Below are 22,143 nucleotides of genomic sequence, written 5' to 3' on the forward strand. Positions count from 1 at the left end.
CCCTGCCCGGGCTTAGCCGCGCGGGGCCGGTGGCCGCTGCCTGCCGCAGCCGATCTGCCGGGGGCCCGGCCCGGCTCGGCCTGCTGGTAAGCCGAGCTCCCGGCTGCTGCGGGGGCACTTCTCGCTGCCGAGCCGCCGCTGCCCCGCCTCGGGGCTGGGACCTGCCGGCGCCCGCGCTGCCACGGGTGGCCGCAGCCCCTTCTCGCCCAGACGCCGGCCGCTCGCACTGCCATGCCCGGCGCGGGTGCAGGGAGGCTGAGGGCTGCCAGGAGCGCGGCGCCCTGAGCCGCCCCGTGGCCGGCGGGCGCTGGGATGCCGGGGGGCAAGGCCGGCGGCGCCGATGGGGCTGCCCCGCGGCAGCGCGAGGCCAGCGAAGGGGCAGCGCAGCGAGAGGAGGAGCAAGAGGACGATGGGGACGAGGACCTGCGAGACGGCGGGGTGCCCTTCTTCGTGAACCGGGGAGGGCTGCCGGTCAACGAGCCCACCTGGGAGAGGATGTGGCGGCACGTGGCCAAGATCCACCCCGAGGGGGAGAAGGTAGCACAGAGGATTCGGGGAGCCACTGATCTACCCAAGGTGAGGGCGCCTGGGAGAAGTGAGCCAGCCACGGGCAGAGCTGCCGGAGAGGGATGGCCGGCAAGCTGGCATTCAGTGGTGGGGCATGGCGCTGAGGTAGAGCTTTACCTCCCATTGGACAGGCCACTAACAGCAGTGCCCAACACTGGGGTTCCCGCTGCAGTCAAGTCTATCCTGCTGTTAGGACTTGGCGCTCTGTGGTTAAGTAGAGCTTCCCCTTCTACCTACTTTGACACCATTTGCAGCAACACAAAAAGCTACTGTGGTAGCTCTGGAGCCAATTGGGAAGATCTGTGATTGGGGCACCGAGCCCTGAGCTGGAATTCATTTCTGAGGGGTCCTGCCTTGCATCTGCACTCACAGGGGCTATATAATAATGTTGGACACTTGGCTATTTAACTCATCATGACAGGGGGTGTGCTGTCAAGTGATATGACTTGCGGGGCAGATCAGGGAAGGGAGCATGCACAGGTTGGAGGCCAAAAGAGATGTACCGCCCTTCACAGGTGTGAAATGCGAGAGGGGACAGTAAAATAACCAGGAACAAGCTTATGGCTACTGGGGACAGTTTTAAACTGGGGAATTCTGGCACTCTGGCAGTGTCTGCCAGGAAGGCAGTTTTACGGACGGAGAAGTTTAAAAGCCGATTAGATGACACCTTATATGGGTTGAATGGAGGGAACTCTTGCTGTTAACAGGGCATCAGACTAGAGGTCCTTTGTGCATTTCTCGGGCCTTATGTTGGAGCATCCTTTGAAAAGGGAAATATGAGATCGTATGACTTAACCTTGATGCTGTGTTGAGGCCTTTATGAAAGTTGCCATTTTAGCATGTGCGTATTTTCTGGTACAAATTCTTTTCGGTATAGTCAGATCCCCAGATTAAAAGTGCTTGACAAAGACTCAGTAAGTCTCTTAATTGTCCTGTGCAGGAGGCATCTCTCTATTCATTTAAAAATGGAGGAAACCAAAGTACAAAAAGATGAGGTAATTTGCTCATAGCAAAGGCTTATCTACACAGGGAAACTAGTGTTAAATAAGCTTGGCAGTGACTTTTGTTTTTATTTTACAGTGCACTAGCCCTCCATGCTGCTTTTGGTTTTCACTAAGTGCCTTTTTGTGGTATAGTTTAATTTACTTCTCTTGCAGTGTCAGGAACAAACCTTGAGTTCTCATTTCTAGTCCCATTTTCAGAGTCCCAACACTCTCCACCCTCCTCCCATCCCCCGCTTTCTTTCAAGACTGAAAAATAGCCTGGGTGAGCACTCAGAGTGCCTTTTTGATTAATCAAAACTTAATCATCATCTACCCAAAGGAAAAATGAATCATTTGGGTGAAGAAGGAAGGAGGGGGAGCTAGCGGGGGAGGGTCAGAAATCTTAAGTCATGTGGGGAGGAAAAATTGTTCTTTTCAGTTTCTTGCAGTCCATGCTCTTGAGGAACTCTTGCTGGTTCCCATTTCACTCTGTCATCAGTGCCAAAGGCCTACAGTCAGTGGATGCAACTGGCACAAGCTCCTTGAGCAACACCAAGTTGAAAGCTGGGCGGTATCCATTTTGGTAGTTGCCAGCACCATTGTGTACCAGCCTAGCTCATGCACTTCATTCAGTGAGGCCAGCACAGAGCGTGTTGCTTCCTCTGGGCTGCTGCATATTAGTAGAAGACTATCACTGGCTCAGGGAAATGGAGAGAAGTGTGTGGTGGGAAGCACTGAGGACAGATGAGGTTGGACAGGGTTCGGTAACATATGGACCATGGACTCACTGGATCTGACCCATGGACCTAGAGAGCTTTGCCGGTGCCACTGCCCCGTCTCTCCGTCCTTCCAGCTTGAGCAGTGGGGAGTTTTGTTTATGCCTCCACCAGAGCTAGGCACTGGGAACTGTGAACATGTCATTTCCCCCAGCCCATGGAGAGTTGCATGAGGTTGGGCATCTGCTAACCACATCTGTGCTTCTACCCTCCTCCCCTCCCTGCTTCCCCTTCCTCTCCTGGGTGGTGGCATGTGCGGCTTCTAGCTGGTGGGCAGCTGTGCTGAAGCAAGAAGCAATGGCAGCATGGACACAGTTTACAGATGCCTGGCCCAGGTGCAGCTTCCAGCTGCCTGGCCCCAGACCCAGAGTGGGGGAAGCCCTCCATTGCTGACACACCACCAAAGCCAACCAGCCCGCATTAGACTGGAGTTGGGGTGTTCTGGCTTAGCTTGTAGAAAGTTGGCGGTCTCTGAGTAAGGGTGGTGGGCTCTTGAATTTCTGGCCCTGTGGGGCAAATAAACACCCTGGATCTGGGCCATGGGCCAGATTCCTTGGGCAGGTCCAGTCCATGGATCAGATTCAGTGTGCAAAAGACACGTGGAGTCAGTCTGCACGTGCAGTCCATTATACCCCCACACACTGGGTCTGGCCAGGATGTGACCCCACACTCTGGATCTGGCCCTATGCATCATATTTGGCTGCATGTGCCAGTAGTTAATACTGGTAGTGCTCTCTCATTGCCAAATTTCCAAAGCAGCAGTGAGGTAGGGAAAGAGAAGAACCCTTCCTTGCTTGCAGTAACGAACCTGTTTCTGATCAGTATTTACCTTGTCAAACCCATCTGTGTGAGAAGATCTGATGCATCAAGCTTCAGAGAAGTAGAATTGGAGCATATAACCATATTGTACATGACTGGCTCCCCTAAGAAACTGTTGTCATTCAAATGCTGGAAGCCAAGTGGGTCACCTTAGAGATGTAGGAATTACCCTAACTAGTGTCTAATACAAGGTCTTGTGGTTGAGCTGGTGGTTGATATCAGATGCTTAAGAGTCAAATGGTGGAGAACAGTACTCTTCCAAGGTCCTCCCTCTCCCATAAAATAAACTCCACCACCTGAATTGTAGTGAGGTGCATTTGTGGTAGGATGTGTCCAAGGGTGGATCTAGAATTTTGAAAAGGGAAGTTCAGATCGTGAAGTGCATCAGTACATATAGAACACCTATTTTTCTCCAATTAAAAATAAACTAGAAGCTTTACTAATATGCTAAGGGCCTAAGGCTGTGCTACTCAGTTTAAGACTGAAACAAAAACAAATATAATTTCATTGGAATGAGTTAAAAACAATCTTCAGGGCTGTAAAATAGAAGCTTCATTACCAGGAGCATCTATCAGTCAGACAGCAGAATTGCAGAAGGACAGTTTAATTGGTGCAACATCAAGACCATTATAGAGAAGAGTGGGTTATTAACCCTGGGGAGTGAAGAGTTTAGAAGGGATCAGGTAGTTGGTTTTAAACTTTGAGTGGAGCAGGAGTCAAAGGGAGAGGTAGGGGGAGGTTTAAGTGTACCAGTGCAACCCCCTCCCCCAGATCCCCGCCCTGGATGTGTCACCTACTGTGCTGGACTGTCTATTCAGCTGTGGCATTCAGCAGTACCTATGGGTTTCACTGGGCTCCTTGGTTTCCCCTTGGATGCCTGCTGAGCTCTTGCTAGGTTCATGAAGCTTTGTCCTGTGATTGGGGCAGAGGAAAATACGTTGTCTTACTCTCAAGTGCTACTGTCAGATAATGCCAAAAAGAGCTGCCGTTTGTCAGCTCTGTAAAGCTTTCTCCTATTCTATGGGATCTGATTAATAGTGACATAGTTAAGCATTGACACCTAAGCAACCATGATTAGGTACCTGAGTTAGCATGTTTCTAAGCTAAGTGAGGTTGGATTCCCCCCCACCCCGCCTCTGTCTGCTATTGTTGCAGGCTCTCATCAGACTCAATCAGGCATCTCACAACTAATTACATTGAAAAGAAATCTCTCTTCCTATGGGAACCATAGTAGGAAGATTTTCATCTTTAATTGATAACGATAGATGTTTTCAGCCATTTAACTATCTCTTCCTCTTTGAAGCCTGCTGATCATAGAAAAGCAGGGTTGGAAGGGACCTCAGGAGGTCACCTTGTTGATTCCCCCAGGATCATCTCTATTTAAGACTATACAAGTGTTTCTTTAACCAACAAGTTCATGTTAAGTTCATGTAAACATGACAGAGGGAGGCTATTTGACTGTTAACTGGCACCATCTTCCACTACCTGGTTCAGAGGGCATAGCAGCTCTCTTCCCAATGGTCCTTAGTGACTACATACCTCCAGGGCTGTCCACTTCCAGATACAGTTTAGCATTATCCACAGGAGAATTCCAAGACTCTTGCTTCGTGTTGCTGTTTCACTGAACTGTGCAAGACTGTTGAGTGTCACCTGTATGAAAGGGCCCTTTTCAATCCCAGCAGGAGGTGGCCCCTGGTAGAGATATAGTATGGGCTGCCTGAAGGAATTGGTTTTTTTCTCCTGAAATAACTGCATCACAAAGTTAAGTCAGCAAAAGCATGGTCAGTTTAGGTATGGCCATACCAGGGATTTTGTTGGCAGAGCCATGGCAACCAAAGGGCATCATCTTTGCCCAGTGCTGGCTGGCAGAATTTTGTAATGTGGACCTGGCTGTCAATGACAAGCTGAAACAGACTTAAAATATACCCTTTTCTTACCTTCTGCTTGTGTATGTGGTGGCAACTGGAAAGGCATTTTTGTGATATGGCCTCCTCCAAACGTAGAAGCAGGGCTTCTTTAGCTGGGGCAGGGCAATGGCATTTTACAGCAAATCGAATTAAAGTCCAAGCACCCAGGAGAATGACTTTAGTTACAAAATCATTCCCCTGGGTGCTTGCACTTTGATTTGGGGGGAAGCTTATGGTCTTGGCTATGCTGAGCTTTGCGATGTGGAATTCGCCACCACCTTTGTGGCCTTGCTGATTCCTCTGTGTTGTTTTTCTTACTGCAGGCTGTGTTGGGAGCATAAGAGGTGCTACAGTTCCATTCCCTGAGGAGTCTGTTGTTCAACCCGTTGGGCTGGTGCTGCAAAGTAATAATAACTATAGCCTTTCGTTGTTAGATATCAAGGAGAAGTATTTTTCCCCTATACTTTATGCCTGAGGGAAATGATGAAGTACAAAGAGCTGAAGTGATTGTCCATGGTAAGGGAAACAGGTTGGTGGCAAGCAAAAAAAAGAGATGCCAGATGTAGTGCACTTGCCACTAGGCCATGCTGTCTTTTAGCATATCCTTCCCAGGTGCTTTCACTTGGTAAGACAGTCTTCCAGTATAACTGCCTGGCTGTTTAACTATTCCACACACAGACAGGCATTGGTATCACTCCACTCGGCTGATCTTCTTTCCCTGGGATAGAGCTGAAAGTGACCATTGTACTTTTCAGCTGCTGCTGACCTTTCTGGTTTTGATGGAAAAAGTTGTACGGTATCTCTGCAGGCCGGCAGTCATGTAAGCTACATGGGTGTGTGTAGTGCTGTACCAATGCACAGGCAGATGCGCTCCCTGCCTTAAGGGAAAGGGAAGTTCCACATTCTAAATAGAAGAGTTACAGGATGCAAAGGTAGAAGTAAGCAGGCTGGTAGCTGAGCAGTGAAGGGACTGAGGGGGAACCCAGAGAAGCAGTTGGTGCATAGTAGGCTGAGCAGTGTGTTCTTGGGTTTGCATTGTGTTTTGGTTAAACTACAGCTGCCAACTTAACTTCAGGGCTGTGTTGATAGCAAGAGTGTCTCTTGAGGGGCTAGGTGCTTGGACACTAGGATTATCTACAGAGAACGTATACAGGAGTACAGAGAAACAACTGTTAAGCTTACTACCAAAAACCACCTCCCTGACATTCCTAAGGGAGAAGGAGATGTGGCTGTGCCTCTTCCAAATCTGTCTTGCTTCATATTCTGCTTGGTTCAATTTAAGCATAAAACCTCAGCTTTTCTCCAGGCCCCTTCCCAAAAGCCAAGTTTCAGTCCCATCTGTGCAGCCAGTCTGTCTGGCAAGAGTTCAGTGCAATAGCTCACTGTGTACAAGTCTGGGAACTGTCAGATGTAACCCAGCCATCAAATAAGGAGAGACCAAAAATGTAAGAAGCTGCCTGCCTTGTTGGGGACTGTGCTGCATGCAGTAACTGGGGCGCTGATCCCCAGGAAACAGGGCTCTTCGTGGCTGTCTCTAATTTGCTGGTAATTCACCACTGATCTGTTCCTTTATCTGTTAAAAGCTAGATGTAATGTCTTAAGGATAGTGAAGATTGATTAAAGTTTGTATGTTTTGGCATCCTCGGCTAGATGAGACTAGAAGAAAGGCTAAGCACTAATACTGCTTGGTCAACACAGGGATGAGACAGGGACTCTTTCTCTTTCTTTCTCTCATCTCCCTTTCTGCAAGGCAAAATTCTGAAGACCTGATGCTAAGGGAAGTGTAGCCCACACCAGGCTGCAGGGCCATATCTGAATACAAGAGTGTGGTGTATTTGCATCAGTTTAATTCCTTAAGGTGCAGAAAGTTATTTTCTGTTAACTAGTCCCCCACAGAGGTGGTTTCCATTACACAGTGCATCAAGGCATTACATATTCCCCAGAGGGAAAGAGGATCTGAGAGAGGAGCAATTTCTTCCAGCAGAGAGAAGAGTAACTGAGAGGAGCCAGCAATTTGTGATGTCAATATGCATCTAACCAAAATGCAACTTTAGCCCCAGGAGTTAATTTTAGCCGCTTTTCTTCATTCAAATGCAGCACAGAAGTCAAGCACTGAAAAAAAAAAATTAAACCAAGCTGAACACTGAGCCTGCCCTGGCTGTTACTTCCTTCATTGTTTTTGCCTGGAATGATTTCCCATGACTCTGTCAACTCATCACTTCCAAACCAATTTAGTTTGCATTCATTCCAGAGACAGCAACTTTCCCAGCACTATTCAGTGGAGTGTTTCCAGTTCCTGCTGGGACAGAAGTGCAAGCTGTTGGCTATCTCATTGATTCTGCTGTAGGAAAGCTGCAAGAGGAGCAGCTGGTGCCACCTACCTGCTCGCTACAGGAAGCTGAAGTATGGTGTTTGCTCATAAAGGGCACCAAGGGCACCGGAAGCAGTTGGTGGTACTTATTAGTTTTCCTGCCTCTTTGGATCTTGCCTCCAGGAGCTTTTGGGAAACGGGCCCCTAGAACATCATAGCATCTTTATTAAAAGAACTTCTTGGAAAAAATGTTAGGACTGTAAAGATGCAAATGCTCAAGAGATGGTAACAGCTACTGGTGCATGGAGCCTGGGCACAGCAGAGCAGGGGGAGTCTTTCCTAAGAGGCTGACATCTTACTAAATAAATTAATATACCACTTGGTGGAAGGGCCAGATGATGGCTCTGCCTTTGGCTGTCTCTGTTCCCAAGGGGAAGGGTAGGGACCAAGCACATTCTTTCTCTTTTGAGGAGGAACTTAATGGCCAAAATCTAACTTTGATGTGGAGTGGGGTTGGTATTAGATCAGGGTGCAGGTGTTAACTTTCCTTAGCTTCTCCTTCCTGTCATAGTTGTACCAAATCTGTCTGGCCAAGTCTTCTACTGAGCAAACGTCTCCCAGGTGCTTTTTGCCAACCCAGTTCCCCCTTCTGCTTTGGCTGGGCAGACAGGACCCTTCCTGCTTAGGCTTTTGCTTTAAGCAATGACAAAACATCAAATATCTCTTTCAAAATAAAGAGAAAAGATGGTTGGAAGCCAAGGCCTAAGACTGAAGAATAGGGGCAAAGGTCTGTCTGGGTGGTGCATTTGCAAGCATCATTCATCACTGCATAACTTAAAATTGGAGAAGGTAGAGATTGGGGGCAGAGGGAGGGGAGGAGCTCATGTATTATCCAGTCCATCTTCCTGCCACGACTGGTTCGTTCTCAGTGTATTCTTCACGTTCAAGATGCCAGATGACAGGACTTCCATCCTTACTTTTGGGAGTCAGTTCCAAGTGCCAGCTGCTGCCTATGTTGATGAATTCTTCCTGAGACATTTCCTTTTATTTCACCTCATGCCTTACATCCTGCACTCCTCATGTCCCCATGCGCAGCCAGTAGAGATACTGATAAATGAATGCACCCTGCTTTAGTTGTCACTTAGCTAATCTCTTCCTGGTTTAAGAAAAGACCTCCTGCCTTCTGTGATGATTTTTGCTGGTGGTGGTGGGTTTTCTCTGCATTCCTTATAATTCTTTAGCATAAAGATAGAAGTCTGATGTGACTGTGTGCACAAGAAATCTCCCAAGTAGAGAGGAAAAGCTTACTGGGTTACTGAGAAGACATTCCTATAAGAAAGTGCCAGCATGGGGAGCTCTGCTCTGTGACTAACTGTGTTTTCTCCCTCTGTTCAGATTCCCATACCGAGTGTGCCTGCGTTCCAGCTGTCCACCCCCATCCCTGAGCGCCTGGAAGCCATACAGCGCTACATCAGGGAGCTTCAGTATCCTTTTCTGTTATCATGGGTGCCAAAGAATGCTGATTCAGGAAGAGGCACCCAACTACAACTAAGAAGGGGACATGAAACTTGCTCCCTAAGAGCAGGAAATGGAAATTGGTTAGTTTGCTGCTTCATTCCCTTTCTGCCCACTTGAGTGTCCTTTGATTAATCCTTTTTTTCACATGGCACAGGCACGAGCCAGGTCAAGCTGGCATGTTGGAGGGTCTTCCTCCTCCAGCCAGTTGCAATGGATTGAAGAGGCTGTTCCTTCTAAAATATACATGTTCAAAGACCTTGCTGCTATACCCACCCAGCTCTTCCAGGAGAAGAGCAGACTGGGGCAGACTGCAAGGTGATTTAGTCCTCTGCCAAACTTAGGTGAGCTAGCACATGAAGAGAACTTGGGCTGTGTGCTGAGACACCTTACTGGGCCTCTCTGAAGTGGCCAGAACAAGATAGTCCTTGCCCTGCAAACCCATACATATGTAGCTGCTGGTATGCTTATGACCTGGGAATGAGACTCCTCTGTACACTCTAGCCTTGAGTGCTGGTACAGGGTAAGTGCAAAGGGCATGTGCCATGCAAGTCCAACTTTATCTCGCTGGTGGGATGTGGAACTGTGTCTGGTTTCAGCCCTGACGCAAAGTGAGGAAGGAATTTGTCAGCATCTCTTGTGCAAATCCTGGGGCTGTTTTGCTATTGAGATGGGTCCCATTCAGCATAACAGCCAAAGTAGTTCTGGCATTCATAGACTCTGTGTGTTCCTTTGCAAGCAACAACTTGTAGAAGAGGCTGACCAAAAAATGTGGGGTTTAGGGAGGGAAATAAATTGGATTAGAGAAGGGGGCTAATAGAAATAAAACTGGGGTACAAATTAGAGAATGACAATGGGAAGATCATGAGAGAGGGGCCTGTTTCGCCTTTCTTTGCTGGTATCATGCTTGTTAGATCATGACCTGGCTGTAAGAACTCTTACTGACATGCTGGTGGCATAATGAGAACCTCCAGACAGTAATTGTAGTATCTGGGCTTTTTGGCTCTTCCATATTGCATGGCCTTAATTTTTGCCTCAGGTACAATCACACCGGGACACAATTCTTTGAAATTAAGAAGAGCAGACCTCTGACTGGGTAAGTTCTGACAGGCTCTTCCTTCCTTCTGCCTTTGTGTTCTGAGAACTTGCTGTTTCTTTTACTTGCTCCCCTTTCCCCACTCACCGCCTTAGCCTGATCCAGTGTCCAGCTTGAATCTGGGTGCCTCAGTGCTGCAGCTGTCCTTCCTGAGGTGATACAGTGCCAAAGCTAGACTCTGCTCAGGATGCAAATGGGCAGAGCCATGTGTTGTCCTTTCTCAAGGCCAAGGCCTGGATGTGTTGCCAAGGGTCAGCACACTTGCTTAGAAGAAAAGGTAAACATTTGCTGGATCTGCTCAACTTTTGCAAGCCTCCAATCTGGAAGATAAATTTATGGGCTTCTGTGGACTTTATGTAAAGCTAAACAAAGTCTTGTCCTAAATAAGCTGTCTAAAGCTCAGCTCTAACTTTACAGCATCTGTGACTGTCTTTTGACACAAAATCTGAATTGTCTGGACTCTTCCAGGAGTCTAACACTGAAAGTAAATGATTTGTGGGAAGGCAGGAAGAAAGAGACATCCCCAAGTACAGACTCTGTTTGGAAAAGAGCTGTGTTTGGTAAACTCTCAAAGAGACAGCACAACATCCATTGACTTGCACCTGGTTCTACTGACTGAGTCAGGAGCTTCCTAATCTGCTACCCAAAACCTGGTCTTCCAGGTTTGCTGCAGACCCCACCCACCCTTTAAGTGGTTGTCCAGGTGGCTAAAATGTCTTGGAATGTAACCTGCATGAAATCTCCTCTGCAGCATGGGACCAGCTCAGGGAGACCAGAATTGAGTGGTACTTCTGTTCACTCCTTTCCTGCCCTCAGGCCTAGGGTATCAAGTGCCCCTGGCATTTGGTATCCTGACCTGAGGCTTCTCATCTTGATCATGTGAGTGTGAATTCCAAGGAATTCACTGAGATTCATAAGAGTGGCTCCAGACTTGCAGCACTCTAGGCCAGACTCTGCTGGCCCAGAAGGTGCGTTCTTCTTGGCTCATCCCAGGAGAAACCACAGCAGCAGTGATGAGGCGGGATGAGAAATGACAAGAGGCTGACCTTGACTCTAGTTTATATTCTGAGGGTTTTCTCCTTCAGCCTTTGTCTTCAGAGGGTTCCCTTCCTCCTCCATCCCTGCAGCCCACTTTACATATATACCAACAGGACTGAGTTTGACGGTTCTGCCTCGCACAAACCCTCTAACTCTCCTCCCGTCTTCCCATCCCTATTCTGCCTTGCAGGCTGATGGACCTGGCTAAAGAAATGACCAAAGAGGCCCTGCCAATCAAATGCCTGGAAGCTGTGATCCTGGGAATGTATCCTTTCCTCCTAAATGTGCACGTCTGTTCACCCTAACGTTTTTTCCTCTGTTCCCTCAAGACTCTTTCGTGCTACTGGTGTATTGCAAAGGGCCAAGCGGAGTACTAGGAGTAGGATCAGTTCTTAAGGATTGAACCTCCCTCCTTCTGTAGGATTGTCTCTTAGTCCTTCTGGATCTGGCGTGCAGTAAGGATGCAGCACACGTTCCTCATTGTTTTAAATGCTCTAAATGCTCTCTGCAGTGCAGGGAAATACAGAATATCTCTACCTCAGTAGCTCCTGCCCCCGCTGCAGGCTTAGGCAAATGCTCTTTTTAAATTTTGGCCTTCTGCTTCTTAGGATTTGCATGCAGAGGGGATGACACCTTTTCTTGGGACTTGCCAGGCTAAGTGAGGGTGGGGTCACTTCCTCTGAAATTCTGGAGGTTACTTCAGTGATGAGAAAACATTTGAAACCCATGTCAATTGGCTGTGGGTCCTGGAGGATTTGGCAGTTATCAAATGCAGTGGTTTCCCTTTATGAAAAGCCAGTCTGCTGGTGTCAGTGCTCAGGAGAATGGGCTATACAGAGTCCTTTCCCTCTACAGCTCTTTTGGTTTCTTTGTTAAATGAGTTGATAGGTTTTCTTCCAGCTCCTAGCCAAACAGGGTTATACTTTGCCAAACTGCCCTTGTAATTGGCTTCCTGCATTGGCAGTATTGTTGGAGTGGCCAGGTTCCTGAATGGGAACTGAGCTCTCCCTTACCCAGGGCAGGGTATAGCAGTCTCAAAATAGACTGGACTTGCACTTTCTCTGAGTTTGTCTCTCAGGGCGTCAGTCTACATTTTGCTGACAACAGCAACTTGCCCAGGTTGCCTGGAAGGTTTTGCTGGGGTGGGAAGAACCTTACCTCCATTTTCTTGGCATCACCAGTTATTTCCTAAATGAGTCCATTTTGCCAGTTACCTCACCAACAACATGACCACACTGGAGCGTTTCCCCATCAGCTTCAAAACTCACTTCTCAGGGAACTACTTTCGCCACATTGTGCTGGGGGTGAACTTTGGGGGTCGCTATGGGGCACTGGGCATCAGCCGGCGTGAGGAGCTCATGTACAAGGCACCCACCTTCCGCACATTGAGTGAGCTGGTCTTTGATTTTGAGGAGGCATATCGCCGCTGCTGGCACACCCTCAAAAAGGTGAAACTGGGTCAGTATGTGTCTCATGACCCACACAGTGTGGAGCAGATTGAGTGGAAGCATTCCATCTTGGATGTGGAGAAGCTGGGCCATGAGGACTTCCGCAAAGAACTAGAGAGACACGCACGTGACATGAGGCTGAAGGTAAGTCAGGATGACTGGTGAGTTCTGTCTGCTTCCCTTGGAAGCTGCAGGTACAAATTCCATCCTTGGTGTCCAAGTCTAGGTGAGTTTATTCTGTTGCACTTGACTGTTTGACGCATTACTCTCCTGGGGGTGTATACAAACTCTGCTGGATGTGTGGCAGGAAGGGAAAGGGGATTAGGATAGAATCCTTGCCCCACCCCGCAGACACTTTGTTCCTAATGGGGATGCAGACCACTCAGAGCTTTCAACCTTCTATAACAGGTGAGCCTTGGAGTTTTTGTGCAGCTGAAGCCAAGCTACTTACTTGCTTGGAAGTCTTGGAGGGAGGGTGCATTTGAGACTGTCCAAACTGGGTACTGCACATGGGAATATACAATACACCCCCCCCCACCAATGCATTTTCTTTCCTTGCCTGTAACTGTTATTTGTATTAATGTCTCCTGATCTAAGGCAATGAAGTCTTTCTGGGTCTTGTTTCCCAGCTGCTTCTGGTACTGACTTCCCTCCCATGCTTCTTTTTTTAATTCTCCTACAGATCAGCAAAGGGACAGGACCACCATCTCCCACAAAGGACAGGAAGAAAGATGTGTCCTCCCCACAACGGGTCCAGTCCAGTCCACATCGCCGCAACAGCCGTGGGGAGAGACGGTAAGCAGGGCTTGATGGTGGGTAGCTTCTTTGCAGGACTTTTCTCTGACTTGCTGAGGGATGTCCCATACTTTTGGATAAAGCAAATTTTTGTGAACTCTTGTTATTCTCTGTACCTGGGAAGGTGTCTCTTGGCTTGTTCTTTTTTGCTCCATCACTGGTTTTTGTTTTTTTTCCTGTTCCCTGAGGCACTGGTCTTGTGACATATATACTTGCCTTCCTACTTTCAAACTAGCTGGAGTTAAGGCTGACTGATCTGTACCTGCAGAGGTCATGTTAATCTAGTGCTTGATGTGGAATGTCACAGATTTCTCCAAAAGACACCTAAAACTACACCACTGGCCAGTGAGACCTGGCATGCCAGGGCTGGGGGCCAGTGTCCTTGGAAAAATAGGTCTGGGGACAGGCCCAAGAGCCAAAAGTATTTGGGGTGTGGGTGTTGGCTTCCTGTGCCCTTGAGGGATGTTGAGGAGTTACTGGAGGGTGAAGAATAACCATTGTTGCTGTTGTGGTATCAAGGGAAGAAGCTGAAGTTGGGCTGCCTGCTGTTTCCTCAATCTGTGAAAGTTCCTTTGCCAAAGACCCCTGAGTAGTTATTGCCTTATCTATTTACAGGCCGTCTGGTGAGAAGAAGCCTGCTGATTCCAAAGCAATGCCAGACCTCAATGGGTACCAAATCCGGGTGTGAAGAATGTCATGCGTTCCATGCCTGGCTCCACAGACTACTCACTGGCCACATTCAGGACCTGGAGCAGCCTGCAGCAAGCTCAATGTGGAGAAAAGGGAAGAAGGCATTGGGTGCAGGTCTTCCAAGATACCTCCGACCAGGCTGACCCTGGAGCTGGATCCCATGGGTCACACAAGATTCACAGGCCTGTTTTTGGAAGGAGTGTGGATTTTCTTCTCTTTTTAAATCCATTTAAATAAGGTTTTTTTTTTCATTTGCTTTTTAAAGAAAGCTCTACCAGTTGGTAGAAAGATGCTGCAGGGGGTTGGGAAGCTGCCTGCTGTTTACAATGAAGGTTGGAGAGGGTTGGGCCAGCAGAGCTCAGATGTCCGATAGGATCCTTTGGATGAGAATATCAAAGTGGGAATAGTCCACTGTGCCTCTTTCCCTTTTGTGAGGAAGGTCTCAAACAGTGCAAAGCCCTGGAATAAGGGCAGGGAAGGTCTTGGAATGGAAAGACCCCAGCTCTAGTGCAAAGATTGCAGGTTTGTAACTCCTGTCTTGCTGTAGACCTGCCAGAAGAAGGCAGCAGGGGAGGAGTGGGGGCATTCGGATATATTACTTCCCTCAGTTCTGTTTTGCTCATAATGCAAGAACCTCATACAGTGCACATTCAGTGCAGCCTGCAGTCTGACCTCCATGTTTCATTCATCTGAGCCAGGGCACATGGAAGATGAGTGTCTCGTTTTTTACTTGCAGATGCTTTGTTTCCCTTCAGTTCATGGTAGGCTTCTATGGCAACGGGGTGATGGTGCCTGACTGGCAGGCTGGCTCACTGGAAACCTAATCTCTGGCCAAAGCTCTTGGTGTTACTTCTTAGAAGCTGATGGTGACAGCTTTAGCCATGAGGTGCAGGCTCTGGGATGAAAGTGATGGAGGGGATCATCTGACAATGCGCATCTTACATAAAAGATTCTTCCCTCCTCCCCTCAGGAAGAGGGGGTTTTAACTCCATCCTTGCCATCAAGTTAGTGAGCCCCTTCTCATCCTGGATTTTGGGTACCAGCATTAAAATAAGTATTCAAGCTACATGCCAGGCTCTGTTCCAAGGGCCTTTGTGACTGGGCAAAATAAGGTAGTGGCTTCTGGTTCCTATGCCCATGTTGCTCTATTCGTCCCTTTGCCCTCACTTACAGCCAGTAGTGGCCAAAGCCTCCCTCAGTGCCTGTAAAAGTGCAGTGCATTGCTGTCTCTAAGAATACAGAGAGCATTTGCTCAGCAAATCCCCCATGGCAGTCCCTTCAGGGTGGGTTAAGGAAACACCACTTTTCCTGTTCCCTCACAGCGTATTTCCTGGGTAGAAAAGACCTGGTGTGATGCAGCACTTTGTTCTCACTGAATAACAGCTCCTCATCTTCTCTCCATTCAACTTGATCTACGCTTACCAAGAGACCAAGTTTTGAGCAACTTAAGGTTGGGGTGTGCCAAAAAGGTCAGAAACAAATGCCCAAGTTAGGGAGTAGAACTTGGTGTACCACTTGGATCAAGACCTAAATGTCTGAAAATACTGCTGTAGAGCATCCACTTCCCCTTCTCTTCAGCCTGGCCTGTTTGGCCTGCATTTGTCCATCCTCCTCCTGGGAGCACAGCCATGTTTCTGCTGTTATGACAGCCAGGTTGTCTTGCTGCACTACCTGGCCATTCTCAGACTGGGCAACTCCCTAAAGGACAGCTGTGTACTACAGGTTAGAATTGAGGAGCCCTGTGGCCCTTCTGTATGGGGCCTACACTTGGAAGAGTGGGGATGCTAGAAATCAGGAGTGAGGTGGATGATGAGTTGGTGAGTCAAGGTTGAGGTGTATGGACATAGCTACAGGCTGAGGAGGCAGGTCTTGTGACATCACTGAAGGAGTGTCAAACGTGGCAGTATCTAAATCCTATTGGAACAGGGCATATCTTTTTTGACCTTAAACATATTACAAGCTCAGGCCAAGTATCTACCATACTTGTTTGTGTTGTCACAACCAGGCCAAGTCATGCTGTGTCTCGATGTGGATAGCATAGAATAGATTCTTATTCCAATAAAACTCCTCTGAATTGAAGCAGTATTAGCTCTTGAAGCACTGCCCAGAAGTGCTCTAACTAATTCTGAGTTGTATGCTCTTCACCCTCATTTGGATAGCTGTTCTTTACTCATCACTGCAGCCTGTCCTGCTAGATCCTTACTTCGCTCTGTTCTTACTGCTGTATGGAAACTACACTACAAACCCTGCATACACTTATCTGCCACATTTTGTGTTCCATTGTACACAAAAAAGAAAGAGTTAATGATTGAGAAATAAAATCATGTGACTGGTCAAGCAACCAGTTATACCAATTTGGTAGGTTTGCTGTTTCAGGCTGATCTGTCTTAAAGAGTTTGTGTGTATGCTTTACTCTGCAATAAGAAGCCACACAGTAGAAATATACTGTGTTTGGCAGGTCTTTCGTTCCAGGGGAAGTTGACTTGGTTTAGCTTGCTGAAGGATAAAGCAGACACATGAAAGAGTTGCAGAGGATCAGCTGATGAACATTTGTAAGCAGTGATTTCCCTCCCCCACTACTCCTCTTCTCAATCTTTAAATTGGTCTGATTGGTTTCATTCAGAAGTTGCCAGTTAGATGCTCCATCTGTCTTGTACTATGTTCTTGTAAATTACTGTATCAAGTATTGGATATTATGGTGATGAAATGCTCTAGAAATACTGTAGGTGCAATTCACAGACAAATGTATATAATGTGAATTATAAGGACCAATTTTACTTCTCTGTATATACTGTTCTGCAGTTGTTTAAGGATCTGCATAATATCATGTGGGAGCCAGTGAAATTATCTACCAAGCTCAAGGCAGATTGAAGATGAAAACAATCAGAAAATAGCCAATTTTCATAAATCAATATACGGCCTCTCCCTAAGTGTGGTTCAGTAAGTCAACAGAAGCTCTTGAGAATGAGAAGCCTTGTAGAAAGTACATTCATTAGTTAGACAGATTTAGAGTTGAGCTTTTTTATTAGGTGGAAAGAAGCAAAAGAGGCCTGCAGTAAAAACCTGTTTAGCAAAAAATAAGCCACATGTTAATAATACTTTCCCATGAGCAGGGCAAGGGGATGCTATGTGACATGTATGGGTCACCAAAACAGAACCACTAAGCTAAGAAAGACTAAATGCTTTCTTCTGCTCTACAGTTAAGTTGTGCAGCTTTCTTCCTCAATGATGGCACTGAGACCAGTAGTTTAAAAAATTAAATGAAGTGGATGTTTAAGGGGATGCACAGCAGGTAAGAGTTCTTCAAGGTTTCGTAATCATCATCCTTTAGAACAGGGGTGTGAACCATACAGCCCATCAGCCTATGGAGCCTTATGATCTGGCTTGTGCGGCATGGCCCCAGCTGCACAAGACCTGGTGCTGTGGGTACTGCATGTGGCACAGAGGCAAGCATGGGGTGCATGCAGGGCTGGTCCTAAATAAGCTCTGTGCACTGGCTTGGGCTGGTGTAGACTGGCCTGGAGTCTGTCCTAATACTTTGCCCAAACCTCTGTAAAGAAAAGAACTGAAGAGCTATTGAGAGTGAAGGAGAGGAGGATGACTGTCTCTGTTCTTTGATATTCACATGACAAAATGTGAGACTTTAAGGCCATAGGATTTTGTCCTTGTTGCTGCCTCAGAGCCAGCACTAGTATGGTGCCTCTAAGATTGAACATAAATGACTAATATGGGGGATTTTTTTTATGGTGTGTGTATAGATTTTTTTACTATTGCCCCATTTTACATTCACTTCCTAGTTCAAGGGGAGGTGCAATCTTTTTGGCAGACATGCCATAAATTAGCCCTGCATCCTCCCTATGTGCCACTCTGTTCCCCTTCCTCTGCCTGATTTCCTGCTCTGCTTTTTTCCAGTGCTGCCTATCCCCTCCCCAGTCTGTTGTGTGCTGCACCAAGGCTGCCCATGGCACTTTTCCTATAGGTTAACTGCACCTGTCCTAGTTTATGCCTTTCTGAAACCAGTAGAAGGAAGTGCCTCCATACACCAAGGGCTAGACCCTGCCTGTACTATGTATGTAACCTATGTAGGCTTAAAGGGAAAGGCCTTACTTTAACAGGTGCTGAGTTCTTGTTAGCAAGGACATATCTCAGTGTGGATTTTGGACTTAAAACACAGCCTGTCCTAATAAAAAGGTGGCCTTGGAATAGTTAGGGCCTCTGACACCAGCCCAACTGGCAACTTTGAGGACTTTTTCAGATGAATGTGCTAGCAAGTATAAAACAAAGGATTCCTTCTAAAGGGGGTAACTCTACCCTGGTTTAAGCACACTGAGCTGCTAAGCTAAGTGTGAGAGCACACCTTCACCAGAAGCTGCAATACTTGAGCCTTGTCAAACCCTGACAAGCCCCAGCTAGAGAAGGTGTTATACTGTGTTAAAGTGATTATTTTATTCTTATGCCACTGTGCACATATAGCACATCTTGGTAGTGTACTCTGTTCCCACAGCTGAAGTAAGTGACCCCACAGCCTTGGCTGGGTTGTTGTTTGTATTGAGCAGAGAAAAGGAGCAGTAAGTTGTTTGCACAGTAGCTGTAGTCCTGTTACCAGATCTGTGTTATGTGAAGAATGTTGGCTTAGTCTTTCAGTTGAAAACCTTGACCAGACTCCTGTCTAAACGATCACTGGTTCACGTGTTGTGTAAATCCAGTCACAACTGTTTTTAAATCAAAGAAACTATACTGAAGAATCCTCTGCTGCCAGGAGGCAAAAGCTTGGATTAGAAGGAAGCAGTCAGTTTACTATTTCTAGTGGCTGGAAGCTCCAAGGGCACTGGCTTTTGCTCCTGATTTGGGCCAGTTACCTTAGCAAGTTGCTTCTTATAACTGAAGTACTCAGAGCAGCCTGGTGTCCAGGGACGAGATACAAACAGGGTAGGTTCTATACCCTGTCTGTTTGTTGTGCAAGTCTGCTTGCTTGAAATAGCACCATGTGCTCTACTACTTTTGCACTATTGTCCTGTCTGATATATAGAATTTGAACAGGAGAAGCCTGTTGCCCAACCCAAGAAAGCTGCTGCTGCTCTTGTTTTGGCACAGCTGGAACCAAGCGAGATGCTGACAACCCCTGTGCAGGCAAGATGAACTTCTTGGGGAGTTTATAAAGCTTGCCAGTCTCCTCAGCAGATGTTTACTCATATCAGTGACCACTTTCCCTCTGGGGGGGGGGGTGCCCCTGGCCTTGTCTGCTCAGGAGCAATCCAGCTTAGGCCAGGATGGCAACTGAATCCCCTGTAACCTCTGCAGAGCAGAGTCCCCCCTGCACCCCTTCCCCAGGCCCTTCCCCCAGCCTCCAGGCCAGGGCTGAGATGGTGCTAGTGGGACCTGTGTGGTCCCTTCCTTATGCATCAGTATTCTCTTCTAGCATCTGTCCAGTACTCCAGAATCATTTACCTCTTGTCACTGGAGCAGCTCAGAACTAACCAAGATTACTTTCTTCATGTAACAAGTGTGTCTTTTGTAACAAGTAGCAATTCCGTGTACCTGTGCAGCCAACACAGAACCAGTATTTAGATTTAGTTCTTACTGCACCTCTGTAGCCCTTATGTCAGTATTTCCTCTTCCTGCTTTTCATACTAGAAAATAAAATTAACCTCTGCACACACTTGTGCAGAGAAAATAAGGGTTGCCTCTGTCTTCATTATGGCTAGCAAGAACTAGAGAACAGATGGTTAAATTACTCGTCTGCTGAAAATAGGGTTATATCATTTCTCCTGGGGACAGATGCGTGGTTTTGAAATCCAGCTAAAGGACTAAATGCAGATGGGCTACTACATATGTGTTGTTGCAGGAAAGAGGGAAAAAAGATCCTGTGGGGCAAGAATCTCTGCCTTATGAGCTTACAGGTAAGACTTTGCTAGCCACAGTCCCAGTAGTAGAGCAGGAACAGGACACGTGGCTTCCTGGCACCAGAGCAGACTCTTCATGATGTTGACAATCAAGCTGAAGCAAAGTGATATGTTGGGCCCACAGCAACTGCAGCTTGGGAGCAAAGGCTTCTCACCCTCTAATATCCAAATGATGATCCAGCCTTCTGTCCTTGCAAGAACAGCAGATGCTGACCTAACTTAAGCTTGTAAACAACAGTCCAGGGGCCTTCTCAGATAACACATCCCCCTGCGGCCAGCCAGCAGTTCTTAAAGCCAACAGCATTAAAGAAAACAGGAAGCTGCAAAACTCTATTCCTTCCCATGAGGGAGGATCCAACTTTATTTAGTATGAGGTCTTTCAGATGCAGCATCTCTTTCAGAGCTGTAGAACAGCAGCATGTGAGCAAAAGACATCATATAGGCAAAGCTTACAGCTGATGTAGGAATAAGAGAGGTAGGTTTAGGGTAGGTACTCCCACCTGCCGAGAAGACAACATGCAATAATCCCTCTAAATTGAAATAATCTGTGAGAACAAGCTCTGCATTCATGGAAGCAATGCAGCAGTATTCGTAAGTAGTGGCACCAAGCCCCCTGTCAGCTCAGGTTTCTGCCCCTTGTCTCCAAAGTAGCTATCCCTTAGATCTGCAAGGTGTGTAAGCCAGCCCCTTGCTTCCTACCCCAGCAGGTCTAAATTCAAGGTAGACAATAAAATGTTCAAAATTATATTGGAGGTGGTTGTACATTCCATGAAGCTGCTGTTTCACTTTACAAGCTAGAACAATACCCATTCCTCCACCAGGACCTGCCAACTTTTGAGCAATTGAAGGTTAGTGTTTAAATATCCCTACAGCAAATGTGAGAGTATAGGTCAGATTGAGTGGTAGATGGGAGCAAGGCATCAGTTTGCCCAAGGCTGTACAGCTGGGCTTAGACTGCAAATTTCCAGCCCCTCTAAGACTCCCAGCAGCTGATACTCTCTTAGGCCACCTGGTGCCATTACTAATTTCTGCAGTTCCAGGTTTTCACTCAGTATCAGGCCATAATACTTGTTTTTCTAGCAGGTAGAGCAGCTTATGTAGACTCTTACAGAAAAGGCAACTCAACCAAGGGTAATAAAATCAAGGCCAAAAAAGCTACCAAAAATCACCCACTTCTCACAAATCAGTAGTTGCAAGACTTCATCCCCTCTATCTTGCCTGCTGTACTTTAGGGGCCATGTGAACCCCACTCACAGAAAGTGGACTTAAGAGTTACCTGAAATATTTTATACCCAATACCCTGACAGCTCAAGCAGAGTACATTAACCCAGAGACTACAGGTGAACTCAAAGTCTTTAATAACTTCTAAATGCCTATATCCAGCTGCTGAAAAAACAAACAGCAGTACCCTGGATGTAACAACCATGTCAACAGCTCTGAAAGCAGCTGGCAGCATATACACCTTAGAAGAAAGGGTGTGAGGAATAGAAGAACCTGACCAAAAGCTAGAACTCTGTTAATTGTTCCCAATTGTCTAGCCTTTTCTATTTATGCTATCTCCCAAAAACTCGCTTAGGAAAATATACTACTTATCAAGAAGCAAAGAGATCAGAATTTCCAAGTAGGCAAAAGAGTCCAGCCCTTACTATCCCCAGTTGGCTCTGTTCAGAGTACACTACAAGTTGCCATCCATCTAAACTTTTACCTAACAAAAACACACATAAACATGAATGTGCCTCCTTGCCTGCAAATTTCCTGCAGCTGGACTAGTTGATATTATAATAAGGTCACATGGGGCCTCAAGAGAAGTCTCTATTTCCCTACAGCACACTGGATCAGAGCAAGATCCAAGCACATTCTCACTTCCCTAGAACAAAGGTATTCCTGCAGTTCTACTTCCTCCTGGAAGGATGTTTTCAGGTCCCTTCACAATCCATCAGAGAAGTACAGCAAACACTACTATTGCCTGGTTAAGCATTTCAGTCATTAGTGGTAGAGGTAAGACTATATATGGAAACTTAAGAACCTTATTAAATGGTAATTCTGGGCAGCTCCTGGAGCTCTTAACACCTGGGTTGTCTGCACATTAAACACCTGAAATTAGTTTTAAGCACTCAGTAGATGGCTCAAAGTTACCCAGGGCAGGATTTTCTCTGATCCCTGTTAGCCCAGCTAATGTTACACTAAGGTTTAGCCACTTTAGGCTACACTTTAGTAGTGTAAACACCCCACCTACCCCCCATGCTGGCCTAGATTGGGCTCACTGCCCCCCTTCCCCAGTCCGCCACTTTCTTG

The 22,143-nt window shown here is 47.0% G+C and overlaps 1 protein-coding gene across 1 annotated transcript; it reads left to right on the forward strand.

Annotated features, from left to right (window-relative positions):
- The first annotated feature begins 62 nt into the window (after positions 1–62).
- VASH1 (vasohibin 1) lies at positions 63–21,092 on the forward strand. Its single transcript, XM_019551933.1, has 7 exons — positions 63–576; positions 8,759–8,847; positions 9,918–9,974; positions 11,203–11,277; positions 12,223–12,604; positions 13,143–13,255; positions 13,871–21,092. Exons 1-7 carry the CDS (start codon positions 313–315, stop codon positions 13,941–13,943), a joined length of 1,053 nt encoding a protein of 350 aa, XP_019407478.1. The 5' UTR covers positions 63–312; the 3' UTR covers positions 13,944–21,092.
- The last annotated feature ends 1,051 nt before the right edge of the window (positions 21,093–22,143 follow it).

Source organism: Crocodylus porosus, unplaced genomic scaffold, assembly GCF_001723895.1.
Source record: "Crocodylus porosus isolate Cpor-Errol unplaced genomic scaffold, CroPor_comp1, whole genome shotgun sequence".
Taxonomy (NCBI): Eukaryota; Metazoa; Chordata; order Crocodylia; family Crocodylidae; genus Crocodylus; species Crocodylus porosus.

What these genes read in the sequence shown, in the direction of transcription:
- VASH1 (XM_019551933.1), top strand. Translation starts at nt 313, where the DNA reads ATGCCGGGGGGCAAGGCCGGCGGCGCCGATGGGGCTGCCCCGCGGCAG. An exon ending in CGCTACATCAGGGAGCTTCA is followed by an intron (nt 8,848 to 9,917) that starts GTATCCTTTTCT and finishes TTTTTGCCTCAG; the next exon opens with GTACAATCACACCGGGACAC. An exon ending in AACAGCCGTGGGGAGAGACG is followed by an intron (nt 13,256 to 13,870) that starts GTAAGCAGGGCT and finishes ATCTATTTACAG; the next exon opens with GCCGTCTGGTGAGAAGAAGC.